This window comes from Phaenicophaeus curvirostris, chromosome 1, assembly GCF_032191515.1.
Source record: "Phaenicophaeus curvirostris isolate KB17595 chromosome 1, BPBGC_Pcur_1.0, whole genome shotgun sequence".
NCBI classification, from domain to species: domain Eukaryota; kingdom Metazoa; phylum Chordata; class Aves; order Cuculiformes; family Cuculidae; genus Phaenicophaeus; species Phaenicophaeus curvirostris.
In genome coordinates this window covers 78511653-78528623 of record NC_091392.1, presented here as the reverse complement: position 1 = coordinate 78528623, position 16971 = coordinate 78511653, and the positions used below count along the sequence as shown (strand labels likewise).

At 42.5% G+C, this 16971-nt stretch overlaps 1 protein-coding gene across 1 annotated transcript; it reads left to right on the top strand.

Annotated features, from left to right (window-relative positions):
* Positions 1-473: 473 nt before the first annotated feature.
* Positions 474-16722, top strand: NOBOX (NOBOX oogenesis homeobox). The gene is made up of 8 exons (XM_069849770.1): positions 474-498; positions 3161-3850; positions 4249-4355; positions 4901-5019; positions 5941-6074; positions 13169-13439; positions 13984-14330; positions 16171-16722. The coding sequence occupies exons 1-8, from the start codon at positions 474-476 to the stop codon at positions 16521-16523; spliced, it is 2046 nt and encodes a 681-aa protein (XP_069705871.1). The 3' UTR covers positions 16524-16722.
* Positions 16723-16971: the final 249 nt, after the last annotated feature.

The window sequence follows — 16971 nt, the reverse complement described above, 5'->3', positions numbered from 1 at the left end:
CGTTCTATCACTACATGCTCTTCTAAAAAGCCCCTCCCCAGCTTTCCTGCAGCCCCTTCGAGTACTGGAAGGTCGCTATAGGATCTCCTCAGAGCCTTCTCTCCTCCAGGCTGAACAAGCCCAACACGCTCAGCCTGTCCTCCAGCCCTCTGATCATCCTTGTAGCCCTCCTCTGGACCTATTCCAACAGCTCCATATCTTTCTTCTGTTGTGGATTCCAGAACTGGACGCAATATTCCAGATGAAGTCTGACAAGAGAGGAACGGACGGGCAGCATCCCCCGCCTCGCTCTGCTGGCCGCGCTTCTTTCGATGCGCCCCGGTTTTTGGGCAGCGGGGGCTCAGTGCCGGCTCCTGCCGAGCTCCTGGGTCCCTGTGGTGCGGCTGGAGCAGCTGCCGCCCCAGGTGCCCCTGACGAGCCCGCGGGGAGCGGGGCATTAACGGGGCCGGGGCGGGGTGGGCTGCGCCGCCAGCATGGACCGGGCGGGCGCCGAGCTGGGTAAGGTCTCTCATTAACGGGATGGGGCAACGAGTCTAATGAGCAGCCCCGGGGGAGGATAACGACCCTGTCGCCTCCTCCGGGATGTGGCCACCGGGGATGGCGACGCTTAGCTCCCGTTTCCTTTGTCTCGGGCGGGCGGCAGCCTCGGCCCCGGGGAAGCCGGCTCTTTGCCCTCGGTGGGGCTCGGGGCGGTGGGTTGTGGCGCGTCCCTCGTGTCACCCGGCTCGTAAAGGCGCCTGGCGAGCTGGCGTGAGGGCTGGGGGCAGGTGGGGCTCCGTCTGCGTCGCCCCGAGGGGTTCCTGCTGCCCCCCGGGTTCGAGGGCTTCGAGATCGCTTTGCTTGACACCTTCACCCATTGCCCAGGTGTCCTCCTCCTCGTCTGACCTTGCACTGGTGGATTTGGGAAGCTGATTTTTGATCCCTCTGTGTGTGTGAGTTCACATTTCTTTCCAACACTTGAAACGGCCTTAAAAGTCTTGCTGTCGCTGTGCGAGTGGTTACCGTATTCTAGGAAACATCTAAAGCAGGTGGCTGTGAGGAGAAGAAAAGACTTTGCTTCTTGCTTGTGCCCTCTCAGTAGCTCAGGTGTTCTACATTCTATGTGTGTGAGGTTCCCAGTCTGTTAAAATCCCTTCTATTTGAGGTTACACTTATCTAAAAGAAGGGCAAAGTGACGTTCAGCCTCGTCACATGAACACGGGGAGATAGGAGTGGGTTGCAGCTCCCTAGTTGTTACTGTGAGGGTCTGTCTTTCTCGCCAAACTTTCTTTCTGTTTCAGTTCTTTTCTTTGACAATCCCAAGTTGTTGTCAGACATTCACTCTGTGGTTTAGCAACTGAGACAGCAATTTACTTTCTCTTGGAGGAATATTCTTGCAGGTGAAATGAAACAGCCAGGGATCAATCTCTCTCTGCTGCAGGTAGAAGATAGAGGCACAAGACATTGAAATGTATTTTGTAATGTAAGCGCATATTAATGTTTGCATAAAAATAAACATGCTTGAAAAGCCTTTTTAAATCAAAGCACTGAGCCAAAAATGCTGTTCCTGATTTGAGGCAGAGGTTGAGTGACTGAATGGGTGGATGGCACCTGAATATATGATTTCTTTTCATATAATGAGCAAGACAAACTCGGAGGTAGTGAAGAGCATTGTGAAAAACGGAATTCTATAGAACACAGCACACTCCTACCTTGCTCTATTCTTGACCCTCCCCATCAGGCTATTTCGTCTCATTTAACAGCAATGGAAACTGTTGCTGCTTACCAAGATCAAATTATTATAGTTCCGTGGTTTCCTGCTTCTGTGTCTTTCCCTGCAGCTAATTTGCTTCTCTTAATCCTGTAAAAAGCAAATTAGGAGGTCTTGGAAGCAGTCTGGTGTCCCCTTGTACTTTCACGAAGATTCTGTGATCTGACTTGTGTTGTGGGGTTCCTTCTTCATTAACAATTGTTTAAGAAAGAAACATTGAGGCAGAACACAAGTCCTACATTTTGACATTGCACTAATATATTTCAAAAGTAGGATGTTATTATATAGAAGTATTTTAGAATTTTCACCCCCAAATCAAACAACTACATTTCTCTGTAGCCACATGCAGCTGAAATGCAGCCAGTAGTCTGCTCAAACTTTTGTCTTTCCAGACAGAGGAAGATAGATGGTTTTGGTTCAATTAGTTTACTTTCTAGTTTAAAGAAATAGTACCTTCTTTTTCCTTCTTTTCTTAAAGGCCAGAAATCACACAAACTCACAGATTCTGATATGGTCTGTGGGTTTTCTTGGTTTGGACATATCTATCTCAGCTGGGAAAGTATAATTCTTCTCTGTTATTCTGTTGCCTGTTTTAATTATTTCTCTTGCTGTGTTCTTTCTGACTTGTCTTCTGCTGTTCAGTCTCTTTCAGTGTAACGCAGTTTGTGCTTTTTGTTAAACTTGGTCAGACTTCTTCACCTATTTTTCTTTGGCAAACTATTTCATTCATGCCTTGTGGCTGAAGCTGCAAAAAACTAATTTAAGGCTGTTGTTAGAAATTTGTACAATTAATTATTTTCACTTGGTCAACTTGAGTATGATAGAGATGGAAATCTCTATAAATCAAAAAGTAGTGCAATCTGACAGATGATCACCGTTGACACAGTAGGCCAGAATTTTGCTTCTGGTTTTTTTTTTTGTTTTGCTCATTTTAATAAGGTGGCACTTAGTGGCTTGATAAGACTCTGATTTTTGTTCTGTTCTGTATTCCAAGGACCTTTGTTATCCTCAATGCTGTTTTCCTACTACTGTGTTTGTAATGAGCAATCTTTCCCTTTTTTCTCTGTGTCTGGAGGTAAATTTTCCTGTAGTTTACAGTTGGTTGTGTTGGCAGACATCCTCACTCTCAAAACGAAGCTTTTCTCATCTCAAATGTTTTGATATCTCCGTATTGACCATATTACATTCTTTGCTGTTGCTTTCCTAGCAGCACTTCGTTTAGGTGACAGACTTTATTTTGAACTTCGTGGTTCTTCTGACTGTTGGCCTTCATTGTGTGATGTTCTCCCTCTCCCTTAACTGAAACTTCCTACCCAGGCACACCCTTTTCCTCACGTTCTCCAGGCAAACCTGGCTTAGACAACGTGAATGTGGGGGGGGGTGGTGGTGTTTTTAATTTTTTCCTTGTAGAGTGCAATGACAAGGACACACTACTGAATACTGAGCACTTTGTGGTAAACGCTGATGCTGTCAGTGGGAGTGGTACAGAAAGCAATGTGCTAGCTGCATTCCAAAGCAGAGCTACAAAGGAAGAAATTGAGGATACCGTGGGAAGAGAAGATGGGGTCACCTCTATTGAGACAGTGGAGGAAGGTGGAAGATACTGCATTCTGAAGGCAACTGGGTCACCTCCCCAAGATTCAGTGGCCCTTGATGGCCAACTTGACCTTGGCTCAGTGTGTGGACAGCTGTCAAATTTCCTCAGTGATGAAAAGGCTGTGTCCCCACTTTCTCTGGTTGAATTTGCACAGGAGCCCACAGTTCAGTCAGGGCCAGATGAACAGTCTGGGAGGTATTACTCTGATCGGATTGAAAAGGAGGCAAAGAAAGAAAAAGGTAATGACAGAAGTGGAATGTATGCTGAGAAAGCATCTAGCGGAATCTCTGGAGACACCTGCAGGCAGGATGTGTGTGGCCCAGCTACTCGCCGATCATCCGAATGCATTTCAACCAATGCTACAGCCCAACAGTCCTACAAGATGTCTTCTGTCCTGGAATCTGGAAGTAGCCATGATGGCATCAAGGGAAAAAAAGAGTTACTTGGGAATCCAGAAATTCTGCTGCCGGTCAGGAAAAAATCGCGCACCTTCTATAGTGCAGGTAGGTAATGGGGAACCCACTGGCAGACAGAGATGCTTGTAGTGCCCGTGGCACTGGTGTTTCTGTCGCTAGAGTGAAAGCACAGTGTGGCGGTACTGAACTGTTATTGCAGTGCATTATATGCTATTAGCTGTGTGAAAACTTCAAATAAAAGTTGCCTAGTTCCTTATGTTTGAAGTATCACTAGTGATGCTTTTTGTTTTGCTGTGGAAGAAGATTTTTTGTTTATTGTTGTGGTTTTCCTTTTTAAAAAAACCCTTTTATATTGTTCATGTATTTCTAAGTATAGTAGAAAACATTCTGGTTTGTGTTTCCTCTGTCTTGTTTCTTTTGGGCTTTGTTATTTTCTTATCACATACTCCCCATCTCTCTGTCTTTGAACAATGCATCATTTCTAGAGCAGCTAGAAGAGTTGGAGAAGATGTTCCAGGAAGACCACTACCCTGACAATGAGAAGAGGAAGGAGATCGCTGCTGTGGTTGGTGTAACGCCACAGCGTATCATGGTAATGCCTGTGCGGGTAACAGTGTGGACTGTGGGTTCAGTGAAGAAATTCGACAGGGAGAGGGACTGAGGCAGGTGGGAAGAGCTTGAGTAGGAAGGAAAGAGAAGCTCTTGAGTAACGAGATAGGGACTGCACCTGTAGTGGTGACGAGGAAGAAGAGAGTTCTCAGATATGGACTCTGCACAACCAACTGCCCCACCCAAAATGGCAGCGGACTCTGTGGTTATGTACGCCATTTCTTCCGATGAGACACATAATCAGTATGTAAAAGAGGCTAAGGAGAATTAAGTTAATCTTTTATCTTGAAGATAACAGGCAACGAATGAAACTGATGTCTGAGGATAACTTTCTGCTGTTCTGTTTTCTGGTTGCAATGAATCCTACAGGTTCTTTGGAAGAAACATTCCTTGAGGTTCCTTTTTCTGGAAGAAAAGTTTCTGGCCTCACCTACTGATGCGTGGAGGCAGTTGTTGCTGGCTTGTTACCTGGGTCCCAATATGTAGATGATTTCCTCTCTGAATGTATGCTTTCTTTCCATTTATCAGGTCTGGTTTCAGAATCGCAGGGCAAAGTGGCGAAAATTGGAGAAGCTGAGTGTGAAAGGCAACAGAAAATATCCAACATCATCAGCTCTGCCAGACCCCGTTGGGTCAGATAGTTATGGGTGAGGAGCTTCTGTTTACTCATTTCTCTGCAATAGATACTTAATGCATTAAATTTTTGCCTTTTCCCCTTTATATTTAGGTACTGGGGAGTTGACCATTGAGTTGGACCTCAGTAGCCTGTTCTCTGTATTCCTCAGCCTAATGAATGTCCAGGCAAATTGTAGCAGGCCTGCTTAAGAGCACTTTTAATTAACCTGTAGCTCTGTTTTCAAATAAAACTGTTGAAATCTCTCTTGCTGAAGTTATGTAGAGAGCAGAGGATGAGATAAAAAGGTCTGTGGAAGCACCCCTTCTATTTTAGTTTCTGTGAATATGTTGGCCAGGCACTTTATGAGCACCTGGGAATTCTTTTATCCCAGTCCTTCTCCCACCATCGCTTTCCATTTCTGTGGATTTTTCACTTGGAAATGCTTCTTGCTTAGATCAGGCTTACAGAGTTACATGCTCCTTTTAATAAATACAAGCTAGCAACTTCCATAGGTGAGCAGGGGTATTTATTGAGGGGTAGGGGAAGGGAGTATGTGAGAGGGTAGATGGTCTTTCAAGGGTGGGTGAGGGAAGGAGGGCAGGAATTAGTCTCCAGAGGGAGATCTGGAGTGAGAGTCTTCCTGTGAAGAATACAAAATGAAAAGATAAAAATTGAGTGAATAATTGAAGATCACCGGATTGATTTCATTGCACCATCCCTGCTGCCTGTCCTTCCCACACTAGTGGCCTGGGGCTGCTTCCCCAAATACTGTTGATGCAGCATCCCTTGTACTGTTTCTCCATGCACCTCTAAGTCAGCCAGCGCTTTCCCTTTCCACCTGCTAGTGATCTAGGATTTGTCCATTGTAGGATACTTAGAAGAGTGTATACCTGGTCGTAATGTCTTGTCTTGTCCTCTGGTCCATGCTCATGCCCTTTATGTGTACCTCCAGGGCACCTCTTCCATCCATGCCTCCATTGCTTGACATTGCTCATGACCGGTCTGCCATGCTGAGTGTAGACACTACAGCTGGGAACTACTCTAGCCTGCTCAGCAGACCTCCTGGACCACTTGCCTCCTCCTCAGGTGAGACCCTGATCAGCACAAGTATTTTGCATACCTGTGGCATTATTTGGTGGTGCTGGTAGGTTCCCAAGCCCTGTAAGGAAGGTCACATCAACGCCCTATGCCGTCAGTCCAGAAAGTAACACCAGGTTTAACAGCTCTCTGCTGATCAAGTATCTAATAGCTATGTAGCGGCACAGTGGTACCTCTGTGCTAACACTAAAGCCAAATTTGCAATCCTTATTTGTGTCCTAGCACAAGCCAGCAAGGAATTCTGAAGATGACTTCATAAGGACATGTGTTTGGGGCATTCCTCTGTAATAGCTGTTTGATACTGGTACTGCTTGTCTGAATGATGGTGGAAGTATTATTCTAGTTACTATGATCTTCCTGGCAGATACACACATCCCTTATTCTGGCTGTGAGCTGTGTGAAGAAAGTGCACTGTATAAACTGTTGGGGTTGTAGAACCTCCCTCAGGCACACCATAACCTTTAAATCTCCAAAGGTTATTCTCTGATTTCTCCAGCCACTGCAGTTTTTGATTTTGTGCAAAGCCTCCAAGGAGTGAGGCTAGTTGAGTTCTCAAACACACAGCCTAATTTAATTGCTGTTGCAGTTTTGTTGAAAGTCAGTGGAGTGTGCTGTTGAAGCAGTTTTCCATCTGAACTGCATTTAGACTTTAAGGATTGATGGCAACCAAAAAAAGGAGTATTTGTTCCTTGTGCATTCAAGTGTGGAGTATCAGAGCATTCCCTAGACTCTGGAATGTTCCATAAAGCATTTCCTATACGTGCTAACATTTCCAAGTTAGCGCAACTTGAGAATATTTCCAAAGTGCTGAGGACTGCACCACTTCCTTGGGAGCAGATATCCCAAGCAATAGATGAGCTGACATGTGTTACTGTTTTATTTTCTTGCTTGTCAGTGTAATTCATTCTTTTGAATTTCTTGACATCATTTCTGCCCCCTCATTGTTTTCTAAATAGAAAGGGTTATCAGGTTAGTTCTGTGCAAGTAATTTCCTAATAATGACCCAATGACTTTAATGTATTTTTAACAGTGCTGATACGTGAAAAATATTTTGGCACTGTAAAAAGGAACTATAATTCAGTAAGCTTAGAATACTAAAAAATAGATATGTTTTCCAAAAGTATTTGAGATACTTTTTTGATACTTTTTTACTTTGCTGTAATTTGGCACTTCTGTCATTTTATTTTGCCTGTCATATTCTCAAGGCAAGGACTATTTTAGTCAATTCTATGAGCTGTTTAACCAATATGACTGCAACTCAATTAGTTCCAGTTTTTCCACTTCTTACAGTGGAGTAAATATTGTCAAAGTGTTTGAATAATTCGCTGTTTCCCAGAAAGATGAAGTGGTTCAGTCTGTGAGCCTCATTAAATTAAATAAACACTAAGATTTTGCGAAATAATTAATTAAAAAAAACAAAACAAACCAAACATCCTCATGCTTTTACACTTATATTCAGAACTCTCCTGTTTTCTAAAGTGCATCTACAGGTGTGCTATTTAGTCAAGAGAGAATATGTGTATTAGAGAAATAAAGTTTCACTCAGGAATGATCTTGTCATCTGTCAGTACTGAGCAGCTTCTTTCTGGGGAATCTGCAAGCACACAGTTTTCCGTATGGAAAACACAAGCTGATAGGAAAGAAATGTCCCATCTGAGTAATTCTTTGTACAATGTGTAAGGAAGAAAAAGGGCAAGAGAATGTCCTTAAGAGTGGACTGGGTGTGTAGAAAACGAGTGATAAAGGCAGTTTGGTTTTCACTCCTTGAATCCTTAAACTTGCTGCTGACTGCCACCTATTGCATGTACTGTGGATGCATCTTCTATGAAACACATGCTTCCTGTGCTCATTTGAAGCCCCTGTATCATTGGTGTTAAGGATGTGTGAAGATGAGAATGTACTTCATACTGCTACAGCTGTGTAAGGAAATGAGCTTCCCCTTGTTCTCTTTAAATCATGCTGAGCATGAAGTAATGGAATCTATTTGTGTCATCTAAGGCTGGTAAATACTTTCCGGATACAGATCTGTTTGGGCGGAAAAAGGTACCTTTTCTAAATTACTTAGCAGAAAAGAGGCAAGCTTTGCTAATGCACACAATCTGTGATGTTTGATGATCAGGTTTTAACCTGATTTCCTGAGGGGAGGGAGGAATGTGATGTGTGTAATGAGCCACACACTCTCTTTGTTTGTGAAACCCATCCTGTCCTTCAAATTTGTTTAACTCTAATAAAATCCAACAGAAGGTGGAAATCTTAAAAAGAAATTACATTCCTACAAGTCATGGTAAAACTGCTGCCTGGACAGAGTAGAGACCGATGTTAGTGTTCCCTCTGAGGGGAAAGCCTGTTACTAGGTGTAGAGAGTCCTCACAGAAGAGCGATCTGCATGGCACAATTGCAGGACAAGCTTCAGTTTCAGTTTTGCCTTACTAGATGTAGGAGAACACCACCGTGGGCAATGAAACTTAGTTTTCTTTGTTATCTAGTGTAGCACACAGACACTTTTCTCTTTAAGGATGAAAGGAATGTGGCTTTTGAATTCATTCAGCCTCCTTGTTCAGGAAAAAAAAAATCTTTGTCAATAAATAGGGCTATTCAGGGTCCACCTGTTTTCTTTATTAGAATATCTCAGAAAATGAAGGAGTTAAAATTTGCATAGGACAAAATCCAAAGTAACAGAAGTAAAATAGAAGCAGGAAGTAATAAATAAAAAGATTGGAAATTTACAAGGCAAAATCGATTACTTTGTAAAGTGGCCCTCATGAAAACAACTCATGGCAAGTTTCAGCAAAATAATCTGTGACCTGTGCACAATGGTGCAGTTGTACCCAGAAACTGTGGCCTAATGAAGTGGCTGTTCAGGTCCTTTCCTTGGTAGTGGTGTTTTTAACCAGTTTCAGGACAAGCAAATGGCTTAAGTGCGTAAGAACAGTACGATCTATTACATGATGCCTTTGGAGAGTGTTCAGTGCTGCCTTTGCCATTGTTTTAACTCGTTCTAGCCCACAGTTCTGCCTGTATGTTGATTTGTGGGTTTGATTTTTATGTCCTGTTGTTTTGTACAGTTCTCTAAATAAGCTGAGTAAAAATGCCATGAAATTGTATTTGAGATGTGCTTTACCATGCTGGAAGTTATGGCTTCAGATTTTGATATTGGCCACTCTGCTTGCCCTAAGAGACTTGCGTTCTTCGAAAATTCAACCTTGAGCTTGCTTTGATGTTAGATGATTTCCTATCTCTTTCACCAGACAGATAGCTTGCTTTACATTAGTGGATTTTTATTTTTGACATTTGCAGTTATTTAAAGTTTTTCTTCTTTGCCTGAGATTTCATACTGGTATATATCTGCAATTCCTCAACTTAAAACATTGGCTTCTGTTTTCCTTGGAGTTGACCGTTTAGAAAGAAAAGTTACTTTCTATGCTTCCACTTTGTGGGAAGAGATTTCTCTGTCCCACAGGTGCTTTTGCAGTAAATATTTTGTTTCATGTGGTTATGTTTCTGAGGTCATAGATCGGGAGCCCAGCCTATGCTGCTGTCTCTTATGCAAACAGCAAGATGATTGTTCAGTAGGAGAGATGAGATTCTAATGGAAATATTCAGAGCAGTTGGATGAAATTGGACATGATCTGTCAAAGAATGGTAAATAAATGTCAAGCTGTAATGATTTCACTTGCAGGATTCTGGCTTGTGAACAAATTACTTTGAAGCTCATGATGTGTAGCAGATGTGGCAAGCAAGAGTCATATCTTTTAAACAAGCGGTAGATTCTGGCCTACTGAAAAGACAGAAGAGGGTCAGACTGACACACTTCTCAAAGCAATGCAGTTAAGAGACTGAAGCTGGTTTACTGGTCCACTAAATGAAGAATGCCATTGCTCCAAAGTTTGAATGTTTTGACTGCTTTCAAAATGTCATTTACAAAAGAAATGTGTTTTCACATTATGTGAAGAAGAGAGTGTATCTGTGAAAAATGTTGTGATGATAGTAAATGCTGTAATTACACAGGCTGTCTTGGATAGTGTATAATGTAGAGACTCATCAAAACAGAGCTTTTTGCTGAACTCCTGATTTGATGCTTAAGAAAGGAGCACTAGCAGGCAGACCATCTGAGGTTAGACTGATTGCTCAGCCTGTAATTGCATCAGCTGCATTGTGCCCAACACAGGGCTTGTTGAACAGTTACAACTGTGGTCTCTGACCTTCCAAACAGTCTGCAAGCAGCTGTGTAGTTACTGCCTCAATCATTGCAGGCATCTCATGCCGATGCCTTTCGACGTCAACATAAGTGCTTGACTAGAAAGTCACGTCTGGCTGATGTCAAGAGGGAGCGCTGCGATGCTGATAGGTGTCACCGAGGTAACAGATCTTGTGCACATGATCTAGTCTATTAACAACAGTGAAAGCAGCTTCCTAGAACATTTGAAAACCGTGTTTTCACAGTTGAAACTATGCCCTATTGTAAGTTCATGAACACGTCTCTAAAATAGGACTCAGTCTCCTTCAAGATTGATGAAAGACTGAACTCAGTTCTCCTGACAGAAATATACGCGTCCATTTTAGTTAGTTTAAGACTCTATCCCATTCTTTGGAAGCTATCTGCATTAAAGAATAGATCTCTTAACTCTGTTAGGACATTGAGAAAGTGGCTATAGTATGGAGAAGACAAACGTGTAACAGAAGATTTAGAGTAGTCATCCTTGAGGTAAGACAAGTGCAGTGCCAAGACTGGTTCAGAGATTCAAAGCTGTGAATTGTTAAATACCTGTCCAAAAATTCCCAAGGTTGTCTCATGGGCTAAAACGCCAGAAATAATTGAAGTCATAAACAAAAATCCTATTACATTCCCATGCTGACTGGAAAGCCGCCTAAGGTTACCTGTCTCTACATCAATATCAGGAAAAGCTACAGAATTGTAAACTGTAAGCCTGTGATTGGAATTCATCATCAAACAAGATGCTGGAATCTTCTGTAAGTATAGTGTCAGATTTTAGCAGATATTACTTCTCGGGGAATTGTTTATTCTTACTACATTTGTGACTTCAGAAGATAAAAATTTAGTGTCTTTCTTTGAAAGGACAGAGAAGTAGAGGAAACGTCAGAAAAGGCTGAAGCAGCTCTTGGAATTCCAAGTGTGTTGTCTTCACAAACTCATTGCCTGTGGGTCCTATTGCCACTATCCACAAAGATTATCTGCACCATGTGCTGCAAATATTTCAAAAAACTTGGTTGGTGTGAAAGTGGGTTTAGAAGTGATTTTCTGGGCTATGTTGTTAACATTGCTTGTGTTCATCCTGAGCAAGACTAAGGCCATCCGCAGAATAACTAATCCTACTGCCATCACTGAACTCAAGATTTATCTGTATATAGGCTTTTTTTCAGGTAAGTTGCGCCCCATATGACTGCTGTTTCTTAAGGCTTGTGTAAGCTACAACATTCTGGGATGGAATGGTTTAGAGAACCCAGTGCAAATGAAGGTTTTGAAAAAAATCAAAAGAAATCTTCAACTTCATTTCTGGCTAAGCTATTTTGACTTGCTAGGAAACTAAATCTTGTCTCAACATGTGCTTTGTTGTGTGGGACTAGGTCTGTTCTGTGTCAATAAACAGGAATGTGACAGGTACATCATAGATGCTGCCTGAAATAGAGAAATAGTATATTCAAATATGAAAAATAAACTGCTGAGAATTGCTCAGACATATGAATGCTTTAGAGATGCCATCCTAAATCTTGGTCTAGTTTTCTAAATGAGCTCCAAAGCAGGGCTACTCACATTTTCATTGAAACGTCATGACTCCCTCTCTCCATCAGTGCATAGAGTTGAAAAAAATCTGATGTGGGAAGATGCAACAAGATAGACACAATTACACATCACACTGGGGAATCTGAGAAATGGTGCTGCGAGGTGGAATCTCCTTATCGGCTCTCTGGGCATGCATTCCAAAATTCTCTAAAGGTTGCTCATGCTTGCTGCTGCAGCTTTATGTTTAGGCTTTATGTTTAAGGTCTTTGATTCACACCTGGTGGAGGGTATTTGATGTTACTCTGTATGACTGCAAAGGTGACATACAGCTGTAAATTATCCATGCTGCTGGCTTTCCCTGAATGCCTTACAGTATGTGGGAGCAGACCAACTTTACCTGAACGGTCAGAGATATTTTCTCCTCTCTGCCTCATCCTTGTGCTTGTTCAGCCTACATAGACTTGAAAAATAATTTCAGATTGTGTCATGCACACCTGATGGCTACACTTCTCAAGAGAGAAAATATTTGCTCTTTGATATAATAAAAGAGAATCTTGGTCTCTTGCACCTTGTGCAAGCTGCTTGAACTTCTGTGTATACCTGTTACTCTGAATCGCCAGCATACATGATTCTGACCTTTTAATTTCCTATATTGTCCTCTTTCCACAGAGGCTGTTCTATAGGAAACTGTTCCTCTCTCTTTTTCCAGCAGTGACTGAAGAGACAGGCCACCAAACAAGATTCTAGCAGCCAAGGTGGTGTTGGTCCCTTTTCCATCTCCCAGCTTCTTTTTCCCAAGGCCCTTCGGCTGACATCTGCTTTTTACACTTTTTTTTTTTTCCCATGACCCATCAAAGGCCAAACTAGGAGTGAAAATTTGGTTAAAAACTGGCCTAAACAGCAGATCTCTAAAGACACATTTTTGTTTCTTTCAAACCACAGTTAAATTTTTTGGAAGGGTAATCTGTGCAGCAGCACACTCTTCCCAGAGGACAGTAGAGATGGAAGATTGTTCCTGGCTTTTTTTCCAGGAAGTATTTTGCTTCATTTGGCTGCCTTCTTGAGAGATGAATAAATCCAGTATGCAGAGACTGAAATCTTGAAGGTAATTTTATTTAACCAATAAACATCATCTTTTGTTCCAGAGAGCTTGCTATTATTCCCTTTTGCTTCCCAGCAGCAATGCTGGTACTTGTTTACTTTTATTCCCATCAGTTAACCTCCACTCTTCCACTAGCATCTTGCTTTTCTGTTCTGCCACTCTTGTAATTTCCTCTGCTTGCTCCTTTTAATTTTCCATATGACAGCATAGTATGACAGCCTCTCTTTTTATTCACAGACTCTTCGATAGCAGGAACGGTGGGATCTTCTGAAGCGGTTCAGACAAAGGCGTTACCACAGCTCAACTTCAGTTCCAACAGAACAGAGTGCTTCCCTGATCTTCCCAGCCCTCCACCCATCCGCAGGGCCAGCCTACCTCTCAGTCTGTCCTTCAGTCGCCACAGTCATATTGTTCCCTTGATGCTGGACACTTCCAACAGCGAATACAGCTTGTCTGGTCATGAAAATGGCTCTGGAGAGGCCTTCACGTACAGCATCCAGAATCAAGGGTAGGAACACATGGTATTGTTTTTTGAGGGAGATGAAAAAAAGGGAACACTGCAAGAAGCCTTCGGAAGGGTGAAAGTGGGTCATGAGACAAGAAAGTGAGAAGTTAGATGTGAGAGCAAGAATGTTCTTTGAAACAAAGCATGAAAAAATGTATAACGTGCACAGTAGGACAGAGCGCTTGCTATCAGAAAAGCGATACCCTTAATCAGAGTGCTTTCAGAATTGCATGCCTGTCAAGTCAAAGTGGAGTTCAGAAGCTCAGTGGAAAGGAATCCTTGAGAGAGGATGTTTTAAGCATTGTGTTCTTTGGAGAATGGGGAGAACTGAAGGAAAGGTAATCACCAGTAAAGCACATTGTTAAAGAATCCCGTGAAAGCACTTGGCCCAAATGGTTTCTGTTGCCCTTGTCCTGTGCTTAGCATTTGGAAGGAACGGTGCGAACGCCTTCAAGGGGAAGATACAACAATTGTTTATTGTATGGGTTGCTCTGGCTGATAAACCCTATTTTAATCACTGAATTGCCTCTCTCCTTGCCCTCTGCAGTTTCAGTTCACCAGTGTCCTGCAATTACCCTGAGCAGCTGGAGTCAGCAGGCAACCTGGAGACCATGTATTGTCAGTACAGCAGCCAGGGTGGAATTTACCAGCTGCCCCAATATTCCACACAGCACCAGCTCTCCCAGTTCCACCATGTGCCAGCTCACCTGGTCAGCAACATGCTCTCCAGTGTCCGCCTTACTCCTGCAACATCCACTGAGTCCCATACATCTTTCCTTGCCTTACCTGGTAACAGTGGAGTCCTAACGTGTGGGGCAGCAGGAACCACACAAGGCTACGTACAAAACCACGTCGGGGCACAGCTCTCCTCACAGCAGCCAAGTGGAAACTCGGGTAAATTTCTGCAACCTTTTGGCATCCTGGAGTAACTAAACAATGCCCTGAAACATTCTGGATGACTGGTGGTTTTGCTGATGACCGTGCATATACATGGAATTATATATATATATGCTGCTTATCTTTTATTTTATTTCCACGTATGCTTTTTTTTTTTTAAAATGCTGAGTGACCCATTAAGTTGAATCAGAAGTTACACTGTAGGCTGTGTCTGAGAGAGAGAGTTATCATGTGATTATGTCAGGTAGTGCAACAGTTTTGTCTAGAATGGAGAGCAAACGTTTCTTTTTCAGCAGTGTACTGTTGTGCAAACTAACATGCCTTCAGTGGCTGTGGGTGGGGGTGAAGGGTGCAAAGTGTAAAAGGTGCCACAGAAAATGGAGTAGTTTGAGACAGCAAGAAAAACAAGCTTGTAACTCTGGGCTTCTGCAGAAACCATTTTGAAAGGATGTTATGTATTTTAGGGTAGTGCAAAAGAAGACAGAGATGGCGGCAAACAGAGCGTGGATGTAGCTTTTTTCTTTTTTCTTCCTCTGATGTGAATTTGCAACACTACTCACATTAAGAACTTCAGCATTATTATCTAAAAAAATAATTACATGAAAAGGGCATTGTCACTCTCCTTGTTTTGTGTCAGGGTTTGTCTTTTGACGTTGTTCAAACCCAAGTACAGCCAAAAGATAAACTACTGCAGTTTATTTGTTTGGACAGTCAGGTTTGTTTTATTAAGCTCACAGTCCACAAAATCCACTTCTCTGGTTTTATCACATCAGAGAATAGAGTTTTCAGAGCACAGATGCTGGTGCTGGTTTTGTACTGTTTTTGTGGAGAAGTCTGACTCTTCTGCTGATGGGTGTGTGTTCACGCTGCTCACAGCTAGCGTTCTCCAGGACAGGTTGGCAACACCCATGCTATGTCGCACATTTGGTCTGTTTCTCCTCTCTCGTTGTAAGGCGTAATTTCTATTTTCTGTGGGTTTTTTTCAGTTTGAAGTGTCAGAAGTGATGAGAGGGCTGTGTCCCAATGCAGCAAATTAATGTTTTTATAACATGATGCCAGCAGTATGTGTTGCATACCTTGGGGCATGTCATGCGAGCTCAAAGGGATGTGTAAAGGTGCAAGCCTTGTCAGGATTGGTGAAGTTGTAGCATTGTTGAAGGAAGAGAGGCAGAGTTGATGTTCTCTTATTCCATGCTTCTGTTCAGAGCACAATGTGTAGTGAATCAGCTGTGCATGGCTCTTAAGGTCAAGAAAGGGATCCTCTGACTGTTACATGGTGTGAATGACCAGGGCCTGGGATTCCAGAAGTGCTATAGGGAGGGAACCTATCTGTTGGTGCAGACACACCCATAATTCATACTTCAGCCTGTAAGCAACTTAGCAGTTTAGCTGAATTATTGATTTTAATTAAAAAACATTCCAGATTCCTAGGTTGCACCTTTTAATAAATAAAAGTGAAGATTAAGCATCCAGTTTATGCTTTGCAGAGCTAACCTGAAAGATAGAAGTGGAGGGAAAAATAAATTGGGGTGTAGGGGTGTCTCTAATACTACATACACTCAGGATCTTTGCTGAAGTGATGACATGTTTTTTCAGATTACAACGCTGTGAACTTCTTCAGCTTTTCCTCCTAATAACAATATTCAGGATAAGCACACTCCAATGTAAACAACAAAGTTAACCTTCATATGTGTGCGATTCCCACTCTATTGCAGTAACCATTAAGGCATAACTAATACTGTATTTATTTATTTCTCTTAAGCACAGCATACACATTTTTATATAAGTGTTTCCTAATTTTCATTATTCTATCCTTTCCTTGTTGCCTTTTCCGCAGCAGGTGTCACTGTCTATCAGTCTGTCCCCTGGAACGATTTCTACGTGCAGGGAGCTTCATTCTCAAATCAATTGTGCTCACAAATGCAGTTTCCTAGCACAGCAGGACAGTACTTCACTGAGCAGATTTCCTCCACTCAGCCACCTTGCCTGCCCTCCTCCTCATATCTTCTTCAAGTGCCTAATGGAACAACACTGGGATCCATGCCACTCACTGGAAAACAAAAGGGAGTGACACCACCAGACCAGAGTTCATACCAGAACCATGAAAAAGAACCAGAGTTGACATTGCTTGCTGAAAGAGAGGAAGCAGAGAGTAGCAGCAAGAAAGGAGACGCTATTGTTGGTAACTGAAAGGCCAATTGAGTTTTTTTTGGAGAAGGAGGGGGCAGATAAGGAAAGAGTTCCAAGACAGTGGTAGCTCCTCTGGATGCAGCATCAAACCGTGGCATGAATGGGAATGAAGCCTTTTTTTTTTTCTTCTGTATTGTTGTCCAAGACAGGTCCAGTTATCCTATATCTGGTTCTTACATTCATCTGTTTTTAGAAAGGGGTACTCACAGGTCAGCAAAAAAGATGGTGAAGTTCTGTCCTCTGTCAGACATCATATGTTGTGAACTGAATGCTGTTGCAGGAATGATAATTTCTAAGATTTCCAGAGGCGTATGCACCTCTCTTCAAGGCAGAACTTCTTGAGCAAGAAGAGGTGAAGGGGAAGGGAGAGATTTCTGTTTGGATTTCCATTTTCAGACTTTTATTTTGGAAACAAAATTACCTTGCTCTAGATGTGTTGAAAGCTGTC